The sequence below is a fragment of the Pipra filicauda genome, unplaced genomic scaffold (assembly GCF_003945595.2).
Source record: "Pipra filicauda isolate LSUMZ 115617 unplaced genomic scaffold, ASM394559v2 scaffold182_size1470994_pilon, whole genome shotgun sequence".
In the NCBI taxonomy this organism is placed as follows: Eukaryota; Metazoa; Chordata; class Aves; order Passeriformes; family Pipridae; genus Pipra; species Pipra filicauda.
Genome location: NW_024104290.1, coordinates 36300 through 60187, shown reverse-complemented (window position 1 = coordinate 60187; position 23888 = coordinate 36300). Strand labels below are relative to the sequence as shown.

The following is a 23888-nucleotide window of genomic DNA, read 5'->3' as shown; positions in this document are numbered from 1 at the left end:
TAATGTCATTGTAAAGAAATAAGTATGTGCTTGAGTCAATTGTCCTGAACTATTTAAATACCTACCTTAAGATGAGGTGACTTCTAGCCTGGAAGTACATTTCTCTGCAGACTTTAGAAGAGCACCTATATATAGACCCCTAAACTAGGACATGTGTGTCCCAGCAAAACTTTCTTTTCACTTCTTGTTAAACTTTTGGCCAATAAATTCTTCCTCCCTTGCACCCCTTTACGTCCATCACACAAAGGGGGCAGTTCTTCATCCCACAGCATGTAGGTCAAAGTGCCTTGTAGGGTTTTCTACTCTTGTATCCATTGATATATGACCTCTTCCCCTGTTTTGCATAGCCATCTCCATCTTTGGAGAGAGCTGCATCTCTTGGTGGCCAGAATAATAATGCTCAGCCTCCTGCAAGTCGGAGACAGTCCTCACCACCTGGATCAATCCCTTCCTCTGTGCCTTCTGAGCTGGTTACACCTCGTGCTGGTGCTCTGAGGGAGCAGTTACTGGGTCGCAGGTATGGGTTTTTCTTGACCTGTTATGATGCTCTGCAGGGCTGTTGCTTTGCTGATGCAATCCTGAGTGGTTTGAGGGTCACCAGTTGTAGTGGGTTGGCCCTGGCTGGATGCCAAGTACCCACGAAAGCCACTCTCTGCCTCCCCTCAGCAACTGGACAGAGGAGAGGGAAAAAAACAGCAAAGGATTCGTGAGTTAAGAGCTGGGAGAGGTCACTGACTGATCACCATCACAGGCAAAACAGACTCAAAGTGGGGATATTAATTAAATTTATCACTAACAGGATCAGAGCAAAAGAGTGAGAAGTAAAATAATCTTAAAAACACCTTCCCCCCACCCCTCCTTCCTTCCAGATTCTCCCTCCTTCCCCCCAGCAGTGCAGGGAGATGGGAATGGGGGTTACAGTCTGTTGTTGTTTCTGCTGCTGTCAGTCCTTCATGAACTCCTGGTTGGCTTAGCCTTGGCCAGCGGCAGGGAAGCCCATCCTGGAGCTTCTAGCAGCTTCTAACAGAAGCCACCCTGTAGCCCCCCCCCAGTGCCAAAACCTGGCCACAGAAACCCACTGCAGCACCAGTGTTGCAGCATCATCTTCTCCTTTACATTTGTTGTTTAAGATGATGAGGGATCAGGAGGCCACAGGTCTCTCCATTACAGGCATCTCATGTGAGCTTGCAGAAGGAAATCCCTGTTTTCTGTCCTGTTTTTTGTCCTTAGGGCAGCATCCCTGAGCACACTGGCCATCCTGAACTCTGCCAGGAAGGCCATAGAAGACAGGAGCAAGCAGCGCAGCAGGAGTGTTGGGAGGAGTTTATCAGCTGCCTCAAGCACAGCAGACAGCAAGCAGGGTAGGAACATTGCTGCAAACTGCACTGGATCTGGTTTTACACAGATCTGGTCAGGCCCTCGAGTCTTGAAAGCGTTTCTGTTCTTAATTATTTCCTTCTTGGTTTTAGTGTCCTTTCAAAACCTGAACCAACAGTCCTCTGGAGACAACGTGGCCATGGCAGGCCGTGCCATCAGCACCCCAGAGCGTGAGTACAACCCAGGGAGCCCTTCCCAAACTGGGCTGAGCACTCCTCCTCTGAGAGAGCTGTCAGTGCAGAGCTCCCCTAAAGGGCTGAGAAAACCAGCCATCAACAGCTGTAGATTATTTGTTTATCTAAGGGGTTGTAGTAAAGAAGAACCATTCTGAAGCTGATGGTTTCAGCTGAATGGTGTCCATGGGAAAGGACAGTCCAATAGTCCCCATGTGCATGTCACAGGGTATCAGAGCATTGGGTCAGGGCAGGAGAGAATTTATTTTGGGATGCTGAAGTAACAGAGCCACTGCCCTTTCTTCCTTCATCAACTCTGGGGTGCTGAGGAGGAATGTTGTTGTGGTTCCTTACCAGCACTGCCCAAAGTGTACAAGACTGCACAACTGCTCTCCTTGGCTCTGGAAGCAGAGCTGAGTGTTTTTAGGCTGAATTACAGAACCTGCTGCAGAGGGAGATCCTCAAGGTCTGGCTCTTTTCAGGGGTTCCTGTTGTCCAAACAGGATCTGGGGTGAGCTACAACCTGCTTCTGGAGCAGGCAGTGGGCTGAGACAAGTGCAGAACACAGAAGGATCTGCCCAAAGGGATTAACAACCTGCACAGTAATTAAGTGTGTGTGTTCCACACTGAGAGAGAACTGAGCTGAGCACTGGAGAAGGAATGATTTGGTTCTCTTACTGCTGTGAAATGAAAGTACAAATACATGGAGAGGAATCTGATGGACAAATTGGGACTGTCTGCTGTGCTTATGTCCAGCTGAACTGCCTTCTCACAGGACCTGACCATCCAAAGGCAGGTTTTGTTGGAATGCTTTCTGACAGCCCTGCAAGCACAAGAGGCAGTTATAGTAAAACACAAATGGAGCTGAGTTCCAGCAGGAGATTCCCTTCCTTGCTGTCAATTTTAGGGCATCTCTGCCATAGTGTGAGTCATGTGATGAACACCCTCACGTGCTCTGGGGAGAGCTCCACACGAGCTGGGTGTGTGACAGGCCAGCTCTCACTGGGCTTTGGGGGTTGCTGTGGGGAGGGTCTGGCATTCCCAGACAGAGCTGTCTGAGCTGTCTCTGCCTGTGTCTGCACCCCCCTGCCCTGCACACACAGAGCAGAGCAGACATGGAGCCAATAAGGCAGGCTGGGAGTACCTGACAGCCGTGAGTGGGCAGGAGCGAACCAGTGGTGTGCATCCACTGGAAAATCTGATCCCGCTCTTCCCTCTGTGCTCAGAGTTGTCTGCCTCGATGTTTCTCTTTGCCTGAGCAACAAGCAATGATCTTTGTGCAAAAAAAAAAAACCCAAAAAACTTGGGGATGTGTTTTTTAGAGAGCAGAATTCTTCAAGCACCACGTCTCTGGAAGCCTGCGTGGCTGTTTCTCTTAAGCACCATATGGTGAAAAAAAAGAGGAAAAATGTTAATCTGCAGTGGTACTAGGGCTGAATTCCTGCTTTGCTTGGAGGCAGCATGTGTCCTTCAGCAGGGAGACAAACTGTACAGAGCAGGATCATCACTTCAGTTGGCGTGTGTTGAGCCATCTGTATGGTGGCGCTGGGTCTCGAAGGCTGGGAGACAATCAGAATAAAACATGTTCATTACTCTGCTAGATCATTCTAAATGTATTGGACATGCAGTTCTTTGTAAACACTTTTGTGCTCGAGAAGTTGGGAGCAGCTGTCCCTCCTCTTTGCCTTACTCAGCTGTTCTGGCTGTCTCTCTCTTCCCTTCTGTCTTTGGGACTCAACTCCTGCCTGTTACTTAGAGAATGGCTTAAGTGGGTCCAGGTGAGTGGGGATTGTACATAAACATGTGTTGTGAAGATACCACCTTCCCATACTGCATGGGAAGCCCTGCTTGATACTTCTTTGCCTCCCCCTTTCTTTGCCCCCCCCTTTCTTTGCCCCCCCCTTTCTTTGCCTCCCCCTTTCTTTGCCTCCCCCTTTCTTTGCCCCCCCCTTTCTTTGCCCCCCCCTTTCTTTGCCCCCCCCTTTCTTTGCCCCCCCCTTTCTTTGCCCCCCCCTTTCTTTGCCCCCCCCTTTCTTTGCCCCCCATAACTGTCTCATTACCAAGGTAAATTGTTCAGGCACACACTGCACAAAGCCAGGACACTGACACAGACCATTCCTGAGAGATGCAGAGAAGAGCTAAGGCAGATGGATCAAGTTGGATTTCCACTCTAAGCTTCAGTGATTCCCTGCCAGGACAGGGCAGGAGTTAAAGAGCAAACCCAGTTAAAGCTGTAAAGAGAAGTCCTTTTAGCTGAGTTTTCAACTCCTGCCCTATGAAACACTTCCTACCTTAATTCCTTCTGAAAGGTTCTGGGAAACATGAGCATAAAACAGAGCGTTGAGTTAAGTAAAATCTGAATATTGTGACATCCCTCCTGAGATAAATGACAGGAAAGAGACAGCTGACAACTAGGGCCTATTCAGGCAAGCTAAATTCTACCCAGCTCCCTTGTCAAGTGATTCCTCTTGTCTGGCTGCAGGCAGCTCCTCGTGGAACATGCTCAGGTCCTTTGGCTGTTTCCAGGGGCCCCAAATTCTGCCTTGACCAGGCAGAGCAACTGGTGTGGGTCTGAAAGATGGCAAAGCTTCAGTGGGAGGTGTGGCTCTCCCTCCAGGGCAGGACAGGGAGGCACACCATCCCATATTTAAGGAATTTCCTCCTCCCAGGAAAGCTGGAGTGTGAAGCTGATGTGCATCAGTGGCCCATCAGACTCAACGCAGAGGCTGGATGGGAGACACTGAGGTCTGGTGGGCTGAAAATAGATATATAATATATATATATAGAGAGAGATAGAGATATATATATATAGGTATGAAATAGATATATTATATATAGGTATGAAATAGATATATAATATATGGGTATAAAATAGATATATGGGTATAAAATAGATATATGGGTATAAAATAGATATATGGGTATAAAATAGATATATGGGTATAAAATAGATATATGGGTATAAAATAGATATATAATATATGGGTATAAAATAGATATATATCTGTGTGTGTGTGTTTGTATGCAATTAACTGGATTTACTTACTTGGTGACACTTAAGGTTTCCACAGCAGCATGCCTTGCCCTCTGGCTGTGTCACAAGCTGACTGTTAATATGTTCTTGCCTTTTTTCTTATTTTTCCAGAGACCATTAATGACTTGACTTTTGGGGCTGGGGTCAGTTGCATCAGCTTGACGCACACACCCGATTCAGCTCCAGGCAAGTCATCTCTGGGATTCCAACTTGAGGGAAGTGGGGGGGAAAAAAAAAAAGAAACACCAAATGAGCAAATCTGTGGCGTTTTTTAAAATATGAAAACGTGTGTGTTCTTTGCAGAGAGCAAAGAGGATGAGGATGAGGATAAGCCGACTGATATTATCTGTTTGACATCGCTGGAGAAACTGTAAGTTCTGCACAGAAATTGCAGGGAGAAAGGCTGGAAATAAAGGCTTGGAAATAAATGGTGGTTCTGCTTCCTTCTTCCAGCCCATCCCGGCCTCGGGAGTGGAAAGTGGAATCCCCAGCCAGGAGAAGGAGCAGCCAGCACGTCCCTCTGCGCCGCTCCCAGCGCAGAACCCCCCGGAAAGCAGACAACTGAGCCTTTCACTGGGCCTGGGCACAGCATCACCACGTGCCTGAAGCCTTCCCCTCTGCAATTATAAACTGGGAACACATGTCCTTCCTTATCTATCTATTCTTAGCTGGCTTTTCCACAGAACTGCCCAGAATATGGGCAGACAAAGCCTGCATTAGCACATGTATGGATTGTAAGCTGCTGCTCCTGACACAGCTCACTGGAGGGCTGGAAAGCTGCAGCATAAAGGGGGGTTTGCTCTTCACTCTCAGGATGTATAATCTGTCCATTTGAAAAAGTGAGGGCACAGTGTTGCTGCAATAAAATGCACTTATCACAGCTTGCTGGGCAGTGAGTGGCTGGGCTTATTCACCCGATCCCTCACGGTCCCTCTTGGTTATATAATAGTTACTTTAATTTGATGAAAAGGTAAAACAGCTTGTCACTGCCACACCCCTAAATCTGGTAATTGCACGCTACATCACCTCTTATTTGTTGTGCAAACTCCTGTGTGTATGAACAGCCTTAATGTTCTTTTTCTATGGAATATTTCCATTCCTGAACTATGTTATTTCCAACTATTAGCATTTGATGAAAATAAATGGTTACGGAATTAATTCCGCCCACGCCGTCTCCCCTCTTGTTGAGCTGACAGAGAAGTGATTTTTTTTTTTCCTATAGATTTCTACAGCCTCTTAAGTCTCTTCTACCACATCATTGGTATCTTGGGCCCTCAGTTCAATTAATAATGTTGGACCCAGCAGCTTTTAAATAGAGACTGATTTATCTGCAAGCAGGGCATGACTCAAATCACGGTGGGTAAGTCAGAGCTGTGTCCTGTGCAGGTAACTTATAAATGTGCTCTGGAAATGCTGGAATCTGACCATTCCCGAGTCTCCCTGATGCCACACTGAAGTTTTTCTGTGGTTACCTTCTGTTGCAGAGCTCAGGCCCTGGATTTCATTGGAAGTTGAGACTGGGATCTGTTTTATTCATGCTGGTTTGTCTTACTCAGGCTTTGCTGCACGAGTGGAAACGGGGGCACTTCCCTCCTGCCCTGGAATCCCATCATTTGCCCTCACTTTCCCTACTCTGTTTTGGAGATCAGAGAAACCTTCCAGTGAGGTTAAACTTTATTCCCAAAGTCAAAACCTGGGAACAGAGGATGGCCCTGGCTTAAGTGATGGTCAATTATGGCCACGTCCATTCATTCCATGCCTTTTCTCCTGCCTTAAATTATCATTTAACCACTCTGAATGGTAAATTGGGATAGTTTATTTCCTACTTTGTGCTTCTGTTGTTTTTGTTCTGTCCTCGAGCAGTGTTTGAGATGTGCCCTGTGTGCATTAATGAGTCTTCTCTAGGGAAGAACCAGTAATACACAAATGTCCAAGAAAAAACTGATTAACAGCAACATACCTTGGACTTTGTCACCTTCATCCCAATACAAATAAGTGCATGTTCTGACAGAAGAGACTTCCCCTTATTTCACTGAATTGAAAACAGAAACCTCCCATAATCTGGCTGTTTAAAAACCACGCCCAAACCCAAACAAAAACCCCTACAAGAATGCTTTATAGCTTGGTATTTATGTAAAACATTCTTGGCAAAGTTAAACGTAATACATTAGTACAAACCTGAATATTATTCACAACAATACAATGAATTCCATCCATCAGCTCCCACGAGCTGTATGGGGAGGGGGACCACCTCCCCTTCTCTCGTTAGAGATGCCACTGTGCATTTTAGAACTGAAAATAATGGAAGTTTTGATTCTTAGCTTTGCTGGTTTTTCACAGGAAGGCTGCCTGGTGAGACTGTGGATTGTGCTCCCATAGTGCCCAGAGCTACCCTGATTCACCCCTTTCCTCTCTCTCCCTTATCACAGGTATCCTTGCAGCAGCACAGAGAAGGAGCAGTGGATATCCAGAGGGTGCAAAGGAATGTCAGAATGATTAGAAGCAGCAATCAGGACTGGCTGGCTTGGCTGAAGAGCTTGTCTTAAGAAGGTTACCAGAGTATAGTTGCAAAAGAGCAGTGGTAATGCCTGAATCACACAGAGAGCATCTGGTTATTGCTGCCCCATCCTTATTTTTACTTTCATCAGCAGAAGGACAAGTGGAAATGCTTTGCTTAGGCAAAACAAATGCAGCAATGGCATGTCCAGCGAGGGCCTTTAGGAAACAAAGCAGAGTAATGCAGAACACTAAAAAATAACACTGACAGTCCAAATCGTCAAGTATCCAAAATACTGTATACAGGAAAAGTTAAGACAACTCAATTTATATTGGAAATACAAGAACACTAAATTATGCTACATTAAAAAACTTCTTAAACCACAGCACAGTTCTAGTGTTGCATCCACATCTTGTATCACCTATTGCCGTTCAACACCACCAACGTGGGTGTTTTCATGTGTTTCCAGCTATTCTCTCTCAAGCCAAAAGAACCAAATTAATTTTTTATGTTTTTTTTTTTTTACCACCTAGAGAAAAGTTTCAGCTGACACCGAGAAAGTGCTTTTGTGTCGTGCTTTTGCCTTCCCAGCTCCAGAAACAGTGGCCTTGGCCGTGTAAGCTTTAAACCTGTCGGGTTGCTGTAGCTGTCACACCGTGTTAGTGCTTTAGGGAACCTGCAGAGGGGCAGCAAACATTGAAGTCACTCTGTCACCTCGTTGGAACTGAATCCAAAATAGCCATCCCTGGATATTTCTTGCAACAACAAAAACAAAGTGTTGGTCACTGGCAAGAGAAGTTTTCTATATAAAAAAAAAAAGTTGATAGCTCCTGCCATAAAATTTACAAAAACTATCCCTGAGTGACTCTGTTCTGTGTCTGGTAAGACCTCTTGTGACAAGGAAATGGCTGAAGCTGGTTTAAGAGGAAAGAGATGCTGTTCCACCTGCAGCTTTTTAATACAGTTTGCACTAATACTGATATGCTCTGACAGTGCCATATTATAGCAACAGTTGAGCTCCTCTCTGTAGCTTCAACAGTAAAAAAATAGCTCCGTTACTTAAACACTGCTGGCATCACGTATTTACACTTTAAATAGAAATGTTACCTTTTTCTGAAGTAATCAAAATAGATCTTTGCAAAAAATTTAGAACGTGGGGTTCTACAAAAGAAACAGAGAAGGTAAAAAAAGCTGGAAGATATCTCAGTACCTTTTATGGCAATCTCAGCCTAGGAAAAGTATTTGGCTTTAATTTTCCTGAAAGGGATGTCTCAGCACTCGTTCTGTGCCTCCCCTCTAAGCCTCTTTCAGCACGGAAAGACTCAGGAGGCAAGTCTGCTTTGTGCAGATTAGATGGAGGGGTTACCTGCGTGCAATGAGTTCTCTACAAAGCAGGGAACAGAAGCAATCCTGGCCTGGTGGGTCATCATGTTAAATAACAAGAATTAAGTTTACACAGGGGCTGAGAACGTTAGTGGTGTTCGCTGTTGGCTGTTCAGAGACACCCCCCCTGCTCCTGAGCAGTCAGAGTCGAGCACAGGACAATCTTTTATACACACAAATGTGTAAAAGTCACCAGCCAGGCCTGGGCAATGAGCTGCTGGGAGGAAAACCCCCCCCCTTGCATGGATAAATCTCGCTCTTTGAAGTCCATCTACTGCTGTATCAGCACCTTTTTTTGTCTACTAGTAGCACGTACTAGCAATGTCTACTGCACGTTTACCTAATGCTGTCCCCCTGGGTGGTTTGCACATTGTGGCCGTGTCCCTGCAGCACAAATAGAAGGCAATGCCACAAACTTCCACAGCCCAGTCTCTTGGGAAGTATTAAAATGCTTCCTTAGTCCAAGGACAGGTTTAGGTGATCCTGTTGGTATCTCCGGAGGCAGGGGAGACGCGAGTTGGGCAGTGAGGAGTTACTTTAAACTTTGGCAAAGAAAAAAAAGATATACAGATAGCTAGCTATCGAGTTCTTGTGTGTTCCAAACTCTTCCAAGCGCACTTAATTAATCTTTTGCTCTTGCTTTGAGTTCCTGGAGGAGGTATTTTCACACTTTTGCTGGTTTTGCAGTATTCTTTTGGTGTCCTATATGACGAACGAAGACTTGTGTCTGAAGTCGCCCTGCAACGAAACAGTTTGGGGTGGAGGAAGGATTTAGGAGCTTTCCAGCCAACTTGTCATTCCTGCTGCCCCCAGAAATGTAGATCCAAAGTGTTTATAAATAAGAGTGCTTTTAGGGAGCCCCATCTTCCAGCTGGGAAGGAGAGGGAGGCACCAGTTGCACTGGTGAGTTGCTGCCTCCTCCTCCTGTCCTCACACAGCAAGGCATGGCAGGGGACTTTCCCATTCCCTCATCAGTATCTCTGCTAATGGGAGAGGCTATTTCTGGTCTTAAGCTTTAGTGATCTGCTCAAATCCCAAAATACAAGTTCTCTCGTAAAAAGCATCATGTCCTGCCCACTTAATCCAATGAAACTCATCCCCAGGGGGTCAGGCCACGAGATAACTCAGAGCAGAGCTGCCTCTGATAGCTCCTGGCATCAGTCACTTCAAGCAACTTAAACTGTTCATCATTTCCAAGGAAATGACTCAGCCTTCACCCTTCTGTTTTCCCTGTGTTCTCCAGCCTTGTTTCGGAGTGGAGCCCACTCTGAGAAAGTCTGTGGGCCCCAAAAAAGCGAGTTGTCCCTCTGCCCACCCTCCTCCTCTCCTTTTAACAGAGAGATGTTAAATGCAAATCATTTGTTACCTCATCATCTGTCCGGATATAGTTAACGCCATCAGGTTTTGCTGGAGTCTTGTAGCTGAAATAAAGGGAGGGAAAAAATAAAATCTCATTTCTGCGACAGGAAGACTGCAGGATTTTGGAGGGGAGGTGCTGAGAAAGATGGAAATGAGGAGGAGCAGCTGAATGAAAAGCAAGCAGAGAGAAACCCAGTTTGTTTCTCAAATGAGGGGTCTGTGTTTATTCCATCATTTGCCATGACTGGGATTTTTTCTATTTCCCCTTCAGCACAGGGTAAAAAGATTGCTGCCTGTTTCCACACGACTCTGCAAAGAGATTAACTGGTTCTTTTCTGGGCTCTCCTGCTCTGGTCCCTGTCACTACCTTTCTGTGCCTCCTGCACTGTTTCCTGTGGCAATTATAAAGTTCATTTCAATCCTTCACTGCCAGATGCCTTCAGCATTTTTCTTAGTTATAAGGAAGCACCACTTGTTTGCAATCCCACAGGAATGCAGGATTTATATACGACTGTCAGGTCCGGTGGATGCCAACCCTCAGCTGCAGTTAAATAAGGTATTTGGAGCTTTCTCTGAAAAACAAACCAAATCAGAGAGAAAAAAAAAAAAAAAAAGACAGGGCTTGTGCTGAAAAGCAACATTTAGCACAGAACAAATCTATCTGGTGAGAATCTTGGGTTTACATATATTATCTCTTCCACAGACTCTGTAAGGACATCGAGGCTTGTCTCTGATGCTATTGCTGTTGTTTTTAACATTTTAATGTGTGCTGTAAAGTGGTTGTTTTTCACCCCAAATTTAGGTTCTCACAACTAGTGAGATTTCCTGTGGAGAGCCTACTCTGCTGCATACATTCCCTATGCATGTCCTGATGCTTCCAACTAATTGTGCAGCGAGCTCTGATCATCAAACTGAAGACCTCGTTATGCCAGCAGCACATGATCTATTGGAAAAACACCTGTAGGCTTTTAATTGTGCTGGTCCCCCCCTTCCCATGCAAATTATGAGGATATTAGAGCACAGCTTTCATCCTCTGGCTGGTGTTGGCAGCAAGCACGAGAGCAGCCACACCAAAATTCTCCCTTAAGTGAATACTGTCCATCCATGGAAGTGTTCAAGGGCAGGTTGGCTGGAGCTCTGAGCAACCTGGTGTAGTGGAAGGTGTCCCTGTCCATGACAGGGTGTTGGAACTAGATGATTTTTAAGGTCCTTTCCAACCCAAACCGTTCTGTGATGATTCTGTAAGATAAACCTGGATGGTGCAGGGTTTACAGCAGGGAATGAGATGCCTCAAGGACTGGGTTGGCCTGTAGGCTTTGGTAGGGGATTGGGAAGATATATATCCAAGTCAGGCATTAAAATTCCAAGTTTTGGTGCCCTTCAGCCTCCTCCATGGTGGCTGTGGGTGCAGGGACCTGTCCAAGAACAGCTGGGATCCCATCTTACCTTTCTCCGCTCTCTTTGCCGTTGGCAAAGTATCCCCTCCTGTAGGCACAGCAGATCCCAAAGGTGATGAGCACCAAAACTGCCAGGACCACCAGGACTCCCCCGATTATCCCACCGATATTGAGGTCATCTGGCAAAGAGAGAAGCCACCATCCAGTATTTCTTTAAGGCAGCAGTGACATTCTAGCTTTACATACACTAAAATGACACCTCTCAAATGTTTTAAGCAAACCCCAATAATTCATGGTGAATCCTTGGTTTCAAGACTAAATCTGTTCATGACCTCAACAGTGTTTGAATGTTTCCCTGAATTTTTATATTATTTTTCTTCTTCCTGTGTTTGGGGCTGTGAGAAAGCAGGAAAGACTTAATGCTCTGTGATGCCCCCCCCTTCATTCCTTGTGGTGATGGCAATTTATTTATGGTGATGTATCAACCAGCACTGATGACAATTGTATGTAGAGCCACTCACAGACTTCCATCTCCTGCTCCTCACACTTGGCAAAGCCAGCATCATTTGTTGCTATGCAGAAGTAACGTCCTGTGTCACCTTTGTGCACTGCGTGGAAAACCTGCCGAGGAGAAAAGGATAAAGGGAAGGGAGCAGGACGTGAGAAACAAAGCACTGTGAGGGCATAAAAACGTATCTAAAAATGCATCTCTCCTGAGCTTCATGGTGAGACATCTTCCCTCTTTCTAAACAGGTAAGTGGCATCAGCAGTGATCAAAATCAGTGGACCAGGATGTCCTTCCATGAATCTTCCCTTTCCCACCTCACCCAGATCCTAGACCACCTCACCACCTCCAAATTATTCCTTCCTCGAAAGCCAGGCAATGTTTCTTTTTCTTTTATAATCGACCTTAAAAATAACCTATCCAGCAAAACAAGCCTTGATGACGTCTGTCAGGGCATTACCAGAGTGCCTGTGGCGGGGTTCAGGGTGTAGGAGGAGTTGTGGGGTTTGGCTTTCGTGTCGGGTGACAAAGGTTCGCTGTTGCGGTACCAGCTGTAAGTGGACTTTGGGAAACCTTCATTCTCGTGGCAGTGAAGAGAGGCTGACTTGCCAACAGGTACAGCTTTAGGCACAGTGCATCTGGGAGTCATGGGTTTCACTGTGGGGCGACACAAAGCAGGTGAATGGCACTGGGCTGAGCAGAACTAAGTCATTTCTGACCTACTTTCCATAACCGTGGCTAAGAAAGCGTCAAAACTTTCTGTTATTTGCAGTTTGGACACTGGAGAGACCCACGGCCCCTTCTGGTCCCTCTTGCAGAGGTGTCTGGGTTGGGTGTGGTACCTTGGACCGTGAGCTGGATGTTGATCTCGTCGATGCTTTTGGTGTCGGAGGGCGCTGCCACCTCGCAGCGGTACGTGGCCGTGTCCATCCGGGTGGTGTTCTTGATCACCAGGGATGTCCGGCTCAGGATCTCTGCCCGGGTCGCAAAGTCTCCTGACACAGAGCAAAGAGAGAGGAAGAAACCAAGGGGAGTCACACAGGCTCATTTTGGGCATATAAATTAGGAGGTTGAACTTTGACTCTGGAGTCAAGGGAACAACCTAAAAGGAACTTGATGCCTGAAAGGCCACAAAGGAAAGCAATGCTGCCAACCGTGGAAGAGGATGGACTGGAAAGCACCATTCCAAATCTCACAGAGTGGCAAAATCCAACTTCCAAGACAGCCTCGGGCCTTGTCTCCTTTGGAAGATTCATTTGGATGTGGCTGTTGGTCCCATCTAAAGTGCTGGAGTAATTCCAGATGGAGTCAGGCCCTACTGGCATTGGAGTTTTCCTATCAAGCCAAGGAGTTTGCTTCTAATCTCGTGCTCCCAGGATGCTGCAGAGCCCTGTGCTGCCTCAGCAGTGGGCACTGACAGCTCCACACACACATCCCTTCTGAAGGGCAGGTGGAGCCCTCGGATGTCACACGGAAAGACAGGAGGGGTCAGTGCCTGCTCCTGAGAGCTCAGACACCCAGTGACCACGCAGGGCCCAGCAGGCTCTGCACGAGGGAAGCTGCAGCATTTGCTTTCCTACCCAAGAAGTATCTTTTACCTTCTCCAGCTCTCTGTGGCTCCCTACTGTGACCTGTCAATAATGAAGGCAGGGAGGAAAGAACATCCTGCTCCCTCTCCATCCTGCACTTTGACTGCTGGACTCTGTTCCAGAAGAAAGCAGCAAGACAGCCAGAGCTCCTGCCTTTCACAGCCTTGTTTGTTCTCCATTGTGCTGCTTCTGAGGCTGTTTTGGAAATCTAAGAGCAAAGAATCTTCATACCCTGCATTTTATTGTCAAAAAACACGTAAGAGGTTTCTCCGTCTCGGATTTTCTTCCACTCGATCCTGGGATCTGGCGTCACAGTGGATTTAATGATGCAGGACAGCTCAACACCTAGCAGGAGAAATAATGGGAATACAGATTAATAGGAAGCAGCTGTATTTTTGCTCTGCTTTAGGCAGCCTCACTCGGTGTTTTATTAGGAGATGCTGCCCACAAAGCAGAGCCTTCCCTTTCATCTGACAAACAGAAACACTGCTGGGTTCCAGGAGCTATTGGGGAAGATGGATTTTGGCCAGCAAAAATAATAGTCAAGCAGCTATCAACTATGGAGAGGAACGAACACACTGTTCCCTGCAGGCTGTGACTTATGGCAAACAAGCCCTGATGACAGGATGAGCCCACAGCACTGTCCTGCTGCTGCTCTGGGCTGCAGAGTGAGTCAGGGAGGCACAATCTCCCTGGGCAGTGTCTGGTGATGCACTGAGACCGTGATTCCTGGGGATAAATCCAGAAGACACCCTCCCCTTTGAAGCTGGCACCGGCATCTCATCTGTACAGAACAGGGCACGAGAGGTGGCTTCCCAGAATCCCAGTGCAGGTTTAAGAGGACCAAGATAAAATATAAATCTCCCGACTCCCTCTTCAGTGTATTAATTGCAAGGCAACTGCTTTTCCTTCTTTTGGGATCCAGTTCAACAAAGCACTTAGGCAGACACTTGGCAATGCCAATGGCTCGCAGGGGGCCTCGATAAACCATTTTAAACAGGGTGAAACAAAGACATGTTCTTAGGCACTTCTCTGAATCCCAGGCTCTCGTGGTCCTGCCTCCCACAAGAAACCAAATGCCAATAAGAATTTTCCCCAATTCTTTGGCCTGGTGCAAATCCCCACAGGCAGCACAGCCACTCACTCTGGAATTCCTGCACCACGGGCTGGGTGTTGCTGGAGATCAGCTCCACAGCCAAGAGTCTGCAGCCTGGAAAAACAAACAGAAGGTAATAAGAAATAGCACAGCTCATAAGTCACCCAGCTAGAAACACGCTGCCTGCTGAGAAATCATCTCTGAGGGCTGGCTTCCCCAGATAAAACCTTTTCCTGGCTACTAACTCTGCTCCAGCAGGACTAAGTTTATTTAGGAGTTGTGGTGTAAATACAGGAAAATATAATTGTTAGAAGTAGCAATTAAAGAGGAGGATTAACATAATGGCACAAAAGCAGTGACAGCATGAGCCATTTCCTTGTGCCTTGTGCTTAGTTAGATGGTAAAAGAACTCTGATAATGCAGGAGTGAAAGTCTTTATTTTGCAAATGAATTTGATGGTCAGGAAAAGGGAGGAAGCAGAGCAACCTCCAGAGATCTGGTCAGTGCCTGGAAATGGAAAGTGCCAGGCCTGGCCCATAACACATGCTGATGACATCTGAAGGGTTTTAAGCGTGGTAATGTAAAATGTGAGGTAATAAATCATGAAAGGGGAAGACAGGAGTTCAGCTGTGAGACTCTTTGTACCACCAGCTTGCTTGTTCCCTTCTTGCTCTGAGCACCAACGTGTTCCCAATTAATCCAGTCATTTTCCCTCCTTCATGTGTTATTTTGTTTTGAAAAATCTGCCTCCCATGTCCCTTCTGTTGTTCATGCCACCAGAGCAGGTACCAACAACACTCATATTCTACTGGATACCCAACTCACCAACAGCTCCCTGGAGGGAGAAGGAAACAAGCAGGGAGTGCCTGGCGTGGCACAGGAGGAAGAAAGTGAACCAAACACCTTCATCACAGAGGATATTTTGGGTCTGGGTGTTCTGGCTGTTGCAAAGCCTCTCGGTCAGGCTCTGGTGTTCACAAATCACGCTGCTCCAAAGCCCTGTCTCATACAGGAGGAGGACACACACCTTAATTAGTGCCAAAATAATCAGCTGCAGGGGTCTGCCGTGGCCCCTCGTGCAGCTCTGCTGTGCCAAAGCCCATCAGAAGCTCATGGAAAGCTAAGGGAGGATGGATGATGGATGCCCACTGACCTGGCTGGGCACTGATCACACAGCAGGTTAAAGATGATGGGAACTGGTGCCTCAGTGACACGAGAGGCAGCTAAAGGTTTGGACTGTCTTAGGCAGAGCAAAACATCATAACAAGCATGAACAGAAAGCAGGAAAGGCAGCTGAAGGGAGACGTGGAGAAAGAAATGATCTTCAGCATCGTGACAAACAGGTGCAAATTCCTCTGCTGGCTTTCAGGGTGGGAAGCTTTTGGAGAGAGACCCTGACAACGCAGAGGGGAAACTCCTCTGGTGGAGTGGCTCAGTCTAAGAGAGCAAGGCAGCAGTCTGAGAAACACTCAAGAGCTGCACAGGCACTCCCACTGAAAGCTCGAGGGCCTTAAACACCTAAAATCCTTCCAGGAATTTTGAAATGTTCTCTGCTGATTCCTGTCCCTCATTGTTTGCTTTCCTCGGAGCCCCGGTGCTGATACCCTGAAGACCACCAGGGAGAGCTGAAGTTTGGCAAGGTTTTTTTTTGTACAAAAATCATTGTTACTCACACAAAAGCCACTGGCTGATGCAAACTAATAGTTGGCCTGGCCAAAACTGCAGGATCTTTCCACCCTTCCCTCCTCTGCACTACAGACACTCATGCAGCATTTGGGCATATTTTCAACAGCAATGTAGGGATCTTCACACAAACAAGGCATTTGGTGGGCTCTGCTGTTCCTGCTTCTGGAACCAAGGGAGAATTAATGGAGAGCCCAGCTCTGAGCACTCAGCTGATCTGAGGAGATGCTGGTTGGCCTCCTGCTCAGGACAGGTGGCTCTAAGAAGGAATTTGGCTCAGCTTTCAAAAAGGGGGAAGCTGCGGGCTCTGCTTTCTTCAGAGACAGCACCATCAGGGAAGTGAGTTATGGAAACAACTCCCAAGTGATGGGACCATTCCAAAACCTGCAGAGCACCTGAAGAGCCACAGAAGGCACCTTCCACAGCATCTACCTGGTCAGTGCTACCCTATATATCTTCCTCTTGGAAAAACTAGAGAAAGAAGGAGAGGGAAAGGGTTCCTCGTTCCTTAAAGGAAACTTGTACCAGTTTGGGTTTTGTTATGGATTCTTGCTTACACAACATAATTTTTCAGAAAAATGGTGCCCCATCAAAGAGACATCATGATAACAGTCCTGCTGAGGTACATCTGCTGCAGCTACAATATCAGCTCAGTTGTAGGAGGGGATGGTAAAACCACAGTGTTGTGTTGCTCTGAGGGAGTTATGACTCCACAAATGTTCACTCCAAGACAGTGGGACTCCATCAGCTCCAGCCCCATCTCACTGCTCAGAAATTGTTCACAGCAGGCTTTTTCTCACCCACTAAACACAAGAGATTCAGGTCTATCCCTCAGGCACGAAGCAGGATGACAACAAATTTTAAGGCAGAAGCTGAGTCCTTGGAGACTGTGTGAGAGGCTCTGACATTATTACGTGTATTGACCGTGGGCAGAGATCAATGTGGCTCCTTAAATCACTGCTAAGACAGATTTATTCTCCTCTCTGTGGCAGAATGCTGCAAGTAGCATGTTCTAAATTACAAGAAGGCGACAGCAAACCAAAACACAAACCTCAAGTGACCATACAGACTGCAGAGCAGGGGCAGAGTGCCTTAATAGCTCTTCTTAGCATTACTTTTGGGTATGCCTCGTTCTCCAGTCTCCCTGGAGCTGCAGGAATCTTCACCAAGCCAGTGCTCCCCAGATGTCTGTAAATCAGTGCTGGGGTGACCCCTGCCCTGTCCCATTTCCCTGCTGTGGGCAAGGGTTGTCCCTTCAGTGACCACACTTAAGGGTTGCTTTGTTCTGAGTGTTAAATCATCATTAGTGCTTAAGCCACCTTTTGAAAGGAGTGTTCCAAAGGTGTTCCTATAGGCCTCCTTTAGCCCAGTGCAAATAAGCAGCAAGGGTTTGGTGTTATGTAAATCTCACTTCAAAGGCACCCAGGGTTTGGAGAACAGCAGGAATAGCCATGAATTCCAGTTCCAGAGCAGCATATGTGCCACAGCAGAGGCACCTACCAGGTCTGCATGTTCTACATCCCTGAATTCCTCCCAGATCCGTATGTTCGATATCCCTGAATTCCTACCAGATCTGTATGTGCTGCATCTCCCAGCTCCTACCAGATCTCTGTGCGCTGCATCTCCCAAATCCTACCAGATCTGTATGTTCTACACTCCTGAATACCTACCAGATCTGTATGTGCTACAGAATCAGCCAGACATATGGTTGAATCCCAAATGTCATCAGTCCTCCAAAATAGAATCCAGGACAAGGCAGTGAAGTCTATAGCATTTTCTTATGGCACTTTTTTTTTTTTCAGCTAAAGAGATCCAGCCCATGCTTGTTACTGTGACTCATGTTATCTGAATCATTTTAAAATGCTATACTGAAAAAAAAAAGCAGCTTTATAGACAACTTGATGTGTTAAATCTCCTCTCTCTGAACCGTTCAAAGCCAAGCCTGACCTTCCATCTCCTTCCATCCCCGTCTCTGCTTGAAAACTCCAGGCAGAAACTTGAAGAGGGGGTGAAGTGTTCCTGAAGAACTGCAGGCAAAGTAAAAGGATGACCAGGAAACAGTTGGGATGAGTTGCTGCCAACAGTCTGTGCTGCAGCATCGCTCGATATCGCGGTTATCTGATACGGTAATTTTAGTTAATGCACTGTCAGGCACAAGCAGTACAAAAACCACGCAGCTGTATTTAAACACCTGCCCACTAAACCAACAAAAATATGCCTTGCTTGAGGTGTCCATCATCACTAAGCCCTTGCTTGATTTGCAATTCAAAGCGTGTCTAAGCCATGTGGGAATGCTGCGATAAACCACATGCCTTGTTAAGCATCTTGGCTCTCCGGGTGGTTACTCAGTGTAGCAGGAGAGCTACTGAGCCAGTGATATGTTGTTAGGTGTTAAAACGTGTTAGCTGAACCCTCTGCACGTCGGCACGTTGTTGGCTGCCAGTTTGGAGGTGCCCCTGGAGCATCCATCCCCACCCTGGGAGTGGCGGGGATAAAGCCAGCCCAGGCAGGAGAGCTGTGAGGGACAGCAGCCCCCAGCCCTGTCCCTGCCTCCCAGGGGTTGTGTGTGTGTGCAGGGAGGAAGCTGATGGTGAAATGTGGGGGAAAACCCCAGAGGAAGAGCGGAGGAAGCCACGCAGAGCTGGGCTGGGTAAGACAAGACAAGGAAGGGGGAGGCCGGGTTTCTGCCCGCAGCTTATTTTGAGGAAATCACCATAAGCCCTTTCAGGAACATCTGACCATCTGCCTCGAAATATCCATCCTTTTGTCTCCCAGTGCTCCAGGCTCTTTATCCCCCCTCCTCTCTATCCCCAGTGTGTCTCTTTGTGATCATACAATGCAACTTGTGCCAGGTGGTGCAGGGCAGACAACACAGCATGGCACAGCAATGAGAGACCAGTGTGTTTGGCATTTTTTGGTTATATTTTGGGGGATTTTTTTGTCCTGTTCTTTGGAGCTTCAAGAATAGCTCAAGGGACTTAAACGTACTTGTGATACATAAAGACTGGATTTATAATGGGTGCATAAACCTTTTGTAGTGCTCAGTCTTAACTTCCAGCCCCAGGAGCTGGTTGTATGTTTGCTCTGGCACCCAAGTGGCAGGTTCAAAGCCCCTCAAGCTGAGAGAAGGGAGCTGGTCCAGTGACCTGAGTGAGCTGCATGCCTTTTTTATTCCATTTTTCCACGGTGTCTCCCTGAGATCAGCAAGCCAAGCCTGGCTCCGGGGTGGGCTGCCCTGCTGGAGAACAATGTAGATGTGCAGCGAGTGATTAGTGAACAAAAGCTTAGGAGTGTCTCCGTCCAAATTAAGTAACAGATGGACCTGGTCTGTGTGGGAGCTGATAACGGTTATAAAAAGGCCATCACCAGACTGTGGCCAGCCCACCCTGGAAAAAACCCACTCAGTCGTAAATCCTCTGTGCTGTTATAGCTGCTTGTGCTGGTAAAGCTTTATTTTTACCAGCTATCATAAAGCAGCGTGGCTTATTTTAGATGCAGGGCTTGTACCGCTCAGCTAAAAGGGTGCCAGCTCCAAACAGGGGAGATGTGCCCGCCTGGGCAGGGAGCATGAGGCATAACTAACCCAGAGAAGGAAAAATGCAACGTTACAGAGCAGGCTTTGGCATTCCACGTGGTCCAGGCTTTTGCTTTCCTCCTCCTCTTAGGTAGCTGGCTGCTGGCCCCCTCTTCTGAAATGCTGATCACAAGGGTCTGGTGGTCCCAGCAGGACCAGGACCCTACAGGATGAAGTTGTGTGGAGGACAGTCAAGCATTTGTGTTCATCTGAAGATGTAATTTGGGATTTTGCTCTTAATTCGCTCTCTTCCTGTTCACCAGCAGAGAAGGTGAGGAGATGCTTGACTTTCAAATAGAGTATAGGCAGTTCTGGAACGAAATCTTAACCTGCTTAAATCTCCTGATTTAAATCTCCTGACTTAAACTGGGACCTTAAAGACCAGTCTGACTGTATTTGCTGCAGAGAAGGCTCATTAGCACCCAGGCCATGCACACAGTCTTTTTTTTTCCCTCCTTCCTTTTTCTTTCCCTCTCCCTCTTTTCTTCTTTCATTTTCTTTTTGTCTTTCCCCCCTTTTTGGACAGGAGGATTTACTGTTCTACCTCCTAATCACACAGCAGAGCACACCCACCCTCAGGAGTGAAACAGGTTGGCATTGAGGAGATTTGGAGCCCTCTTAGGACAAAAGCCTCTCTGCAAAGCAGCCTCCTCTGCAGCCAAACACTCCCCCTCTCTCCCGTGCAGGGAGGGGAGCGTGGGTGTTGCCTGTGAAGACCACACAGAGCTTTCTGATGGTTTCCCCAGGCTTGGTTTCATCACGTTGGGATGCAGCTGCAGACAGACTGTCTCAAATCACCATCTGATCAGGGCTTCTGGAGCTAAGAGTTTCACAACCTCTGCTTGCTGTTGTGCTCATGGCATTGCAGCGTGGTTAGAGATCAGGTATTAAGGTCCTACACATCTACACCCTCACAGAAACGAGACAGCCTGTTCTCAGGATCAGATCTACACACCACCCACTCAGCAAATCCTTAGGCCCAGGCTAGGAGGAGACACCCTGAGCCGTGCTGCACAGCTGGATGAGCAGGCAGAGCTCAAAGTTATGGTCTTAGCCCAAGTCTGAGCTCTTGGCCGGACCTGCTGAGCTTGGACCTCGTCCTCCAGCACGTTCTCGTGCTCTGCTCTCCTCAGGGGGGCACAGATGCTTTAGGAGGGAGCAGAGGTGAGCTGGTGGCTGGCAACCTGAGCAGAAAGCTCCCAGGCTAAAGGGCTTAGCACACTGATCCCAATTTCATTCAAACAGGTTTTCACCTGTCCCAACAGTCATGGCTGGAGATACGAGCTCCACTAAGGGATCTACACCCTGCTGCCATCAAGGAGAAGATGGACATTTAATATTTTGCAGATGTGGATGCACAAGCCTTGCCCAACATCTTAATCCGTGAATATCTGGTCCTAGCTCTCCTGTTTTCCCAAGTTCATCCCCTGGTTTCTGGCTCTTCTCCTGGAAAGGACTGACTGTACATGCAAGACGGGAAGGAAGCAATATTTGTGTGGATGACTAATGCCTAATACTTAAAAGAGATTAAGATGGAAGCAGCAAGAGCTAGAGAGTTTCCAGCATGTCAGATTGCATCTCCTTCTGGAATATATTTCAGGCCATCTTCAGATCTAAGAGAAGATGGAAAGAGTTAGAATTTGGCCCTGAAAATCTGGGATGAAGGGTAATGGAAAGGGACCAGAAAGGAAGCATGAATAAGAAAGCTGTGCATAGATGAGGCTGTTACTACCAGCCCTTGCATTGCTGAATTACTTCTCCCATTCAAAAAAAAAAACCCAAAACCAAAAAACATGAGGCTGAACTGAAAGTCTTGTTTTCCTTGTGTAAGCAACAGGGAACGGGGCATGGAGCTTCTGTGTTGCATTAGATACCACTGACCAGGGGATTAAGTCCTGCCCAGATCACTTCTTATGCCTTGCTGGCCTCTGAGGTCAAGCCCCTTACACAGATGACTTGCGCTTCCAGTGCTAGGCTGACTCTCCAGGAGGAAAAAACAAGGGCAGGTGGCCTTGCTGGGTGGCTCTGAGGGATGGCCATCAGACAGGAGAGCTTCTAATTACAGCTGCACCAAGGTTTTGGCAAAAACCAGATGAGAAATACAGATTACTTGACCGGGAACGTATCAAACCAGTCACACTGTGCTGAGCACTGGTCTGGCCATTTTCATTAACAAATGGACACTGTAATTACACCTTCAACCTGGGCTGGCTCACAGCCAGTAAGGACCATGAAAATCAGTGCAGTCACAGAAAATGGGACATGAGGGGGTCCCAGGAGGTCAACTCATCCCCACCTCTGCTTTAGGGCATGAAGACCCAAGGGATACAGCTGGATGGGCCCCTGGAACCCTGAGGAACCTGTCCCCATGATCATCTTCATCTATCCAAGTGCTGCACATTTCTCAGCTGAGCCTCGATCCCTTCAAATTCAGTGTCCCCTGTAACTCAGTGAGGATGTACAGTTCCAGTTCACTAGAGGAAAAAACTGAGGAATGAAAGCCAGGAAGAGCAAGGAACATGCTATCTCAGCCAGCAGTGGATATGCCATTCTGTGTGACCTGTTTACCAGATGAGAGTGCCTTGCAACAGCAAATCCCAGGAACAAAGATAGGGAGCACTGGAGAGAAGTGGGAATTTTTGCAAAGGGCAGATTTGAAACCAACCCTTCCTGCCTATTCCCACTTGCCTTCCATTGTTTCCCAGCCCCAAGAACTGCCATGCAGGCACATCCTACGTTATTTCTCACTTCAGCAAGTCCCCTTCCTCCCCAAAGTGGCAGATGCTGATACCAAATTAGTGCAAAGTGGGAGGGAACCAGCAGATAACTGTCACAAGAGCCAGGGGCAATGGTCCTCCCCCCCCCCCGTCCTCTCCCTCCCTCCCAGCAGGACTCTCCTTGCAGCCCACAGATGCTGAGGGATGTCTCCAGGACAGAGCGGGGTCAGCGAGACATGACAGGGATCTATGGCCAGGATCAGGGACACAGAACGAGCTGCAAAGGGAAAAGGGGCAAGTTCCTTTATTTTTGTCTTGTGTGGGAATTTGACTCGAGGATTGCTGAGAATCTCATAAGCCAGGGTGACGTTTTCCAGGCTCCGCGCCAGCCAACGCACAGACTTGATCTCAGCAGGTACTTGACTTCCCCAGGAGCTGGGATGCCTGGTACCTGCCTGACCCTGGCTTTTGATGAGGACACGTATCTCAAAAAGCTGCCTGCAATGCAAAGACAGGAACTAAGCGGATATGCTATCAGCACCAGGCTTTGCAATGCTCCTCAGAGCCTGGCTGTGTCCCAACCATCAATACAGAGACTTGGAGGGGTTTAGCCTCTAATCCTCTATTCCTCTGTCTGTGACTCTAATCTCCTGATCCTCCCTTCTCCTCCAGCCTATAGCTTGACCAGCAAAACACGGATCTCAAGTTCTGCTTATCGGGGACCCAACCATGTCATCTTCCTGTGGAAAATGGGAGTTGGGAAGAGAGCAGCAGCCAGCAGAGCCAAGAGCCGAGAGTAGGCTGGAGAAGGGAACAGGAGAGGGCGTGAGCAAGCACACAGAGAAATCATTTATGACAAGACCGAAAGCAGCTCTCGTTTTAAGAACATTTCCTCCAATTTTACAGTATAATTTTTGTCCTTTTCTGCGTGTGTGTAATTCTAGCCCCGGGTATAAACCGCAATTGTCCCGCTAATGCGCCGCACAAAACACGTACAAATGAACGCTGCGAGGGGCTGGCTGCAGGCACCCAGGGAACATTCACATCTGCCTATGAGCGTGAGACCAAGAGCCTGTGATTCCACTGCCGTCATTCCAGGCTGGAGAGGTGGGGCCCTGCCTCTGTGAGGCAGCTTTGAAGCTCTGCAGCGAACCCGTCAGAACAAAGGATGCGGCTCTACCGGGGTGGGGAAAAAAAAGGCATCCTGGAGACGTCGTGTGAGCTGGGGAGACGTGATTCTGGGGGCAGCCCCGAATCACACGAGCAGATCTGAGAAGACTTACCTTGTTAACATCAGGCTGTGCAAACCTGCGCGGGGAGAAGCGCCGCAGGGTTCAGAGGAGATTATTTTCTTGGGAAGTGCATCGGGGAATTAAAGGGAGCCCAAACGAAGGCACAGACAGATAAAGATGAAAAGCGTTGACACAGAGAGCTATTAGGGAGATGCTGGCATAAATGAGCAGGGGAAGAGGGAGGGGAGCAGCGCTGTGTCAGAGCAAAGAAT

The 23888-nt window shown here is 47.6% G+C and overlaps 2 protein-coding genes across 3 annotated transcripts in view; one reads left to right on the top strand and one right to left on the bottom strand.

The window, feature by feature from the left end:
• NCAPD3 (non-SMC condensin II complex subunit D3) overlaps positions 1-5742 on the top strand; it is a 30580-nt gene extending 24838 nt beyond the window's left edge. The window contains exons 30-35 of the mRNA XM_039379987.1: positions 348-517; positions 1231-1361; positions 1470-1547; positions 4696-4770; positions 4888-4954; positions 5038-5742. Coding sequence (XP_039235921.1) covers positions 348-517; positions 1231-1361; positions 1470-1547; positions 4696-4770; positions 4888-4954; positions 5038-5149 — 633 coding nt within the window. The 3' untranslated portion in view covers positions 5150-5742. The remainder of the gene's footprint in view (positions 1-347; positions 518-1230; positions 1362-1469; positions 1548-4695; positions 4771-4887; positions 4955-5037) is intronic.
• Positions 5743-6695: 953 nt separating this feature from the next.
• JAM3 (junctional adhesion molecule 3) overlaps positions 6696-23888 on the bottom strand; it is a 30970-nt gene continuing 13777 nt past the window's right edge. The window contains exons 2-9 of one of the 2 annotated variants that reach the window (XM_027727041.2): positions 14459-14524; positions 13546-13659; positions 12568-12720; positions 12186-12382; positions 11742-11841; positions 11270-11399; positions 9831-9885; positions 6696-9202 (exon numbers count right to left, since the gene is read on the bottom strand). In XM_027727041.2, the coding sequence (XP_027582842.1) occupies positions 9167-9202; positions 9831-9885; positions 11270-11399; positions 11742-11841; positions 12186-12382; positions 12568-12720; positions 13546-13659; positions 14459-14524 (851 nt within the window). In that variant the 3' untranslated portion in view covers positions 6696-9166. Of the gene's footprint in view, positions 9203-9830; positions 9886-11269; positions 11400-11741; positions 11842-12185; positions 12383-12567; positions 12721-13323; positions 13494-13545; positions 13660-14458; positions 14525-23888 lie in introns of those variants that run through there. The other variant, XM_039379988.1, reaches the window with a different exon arrangement.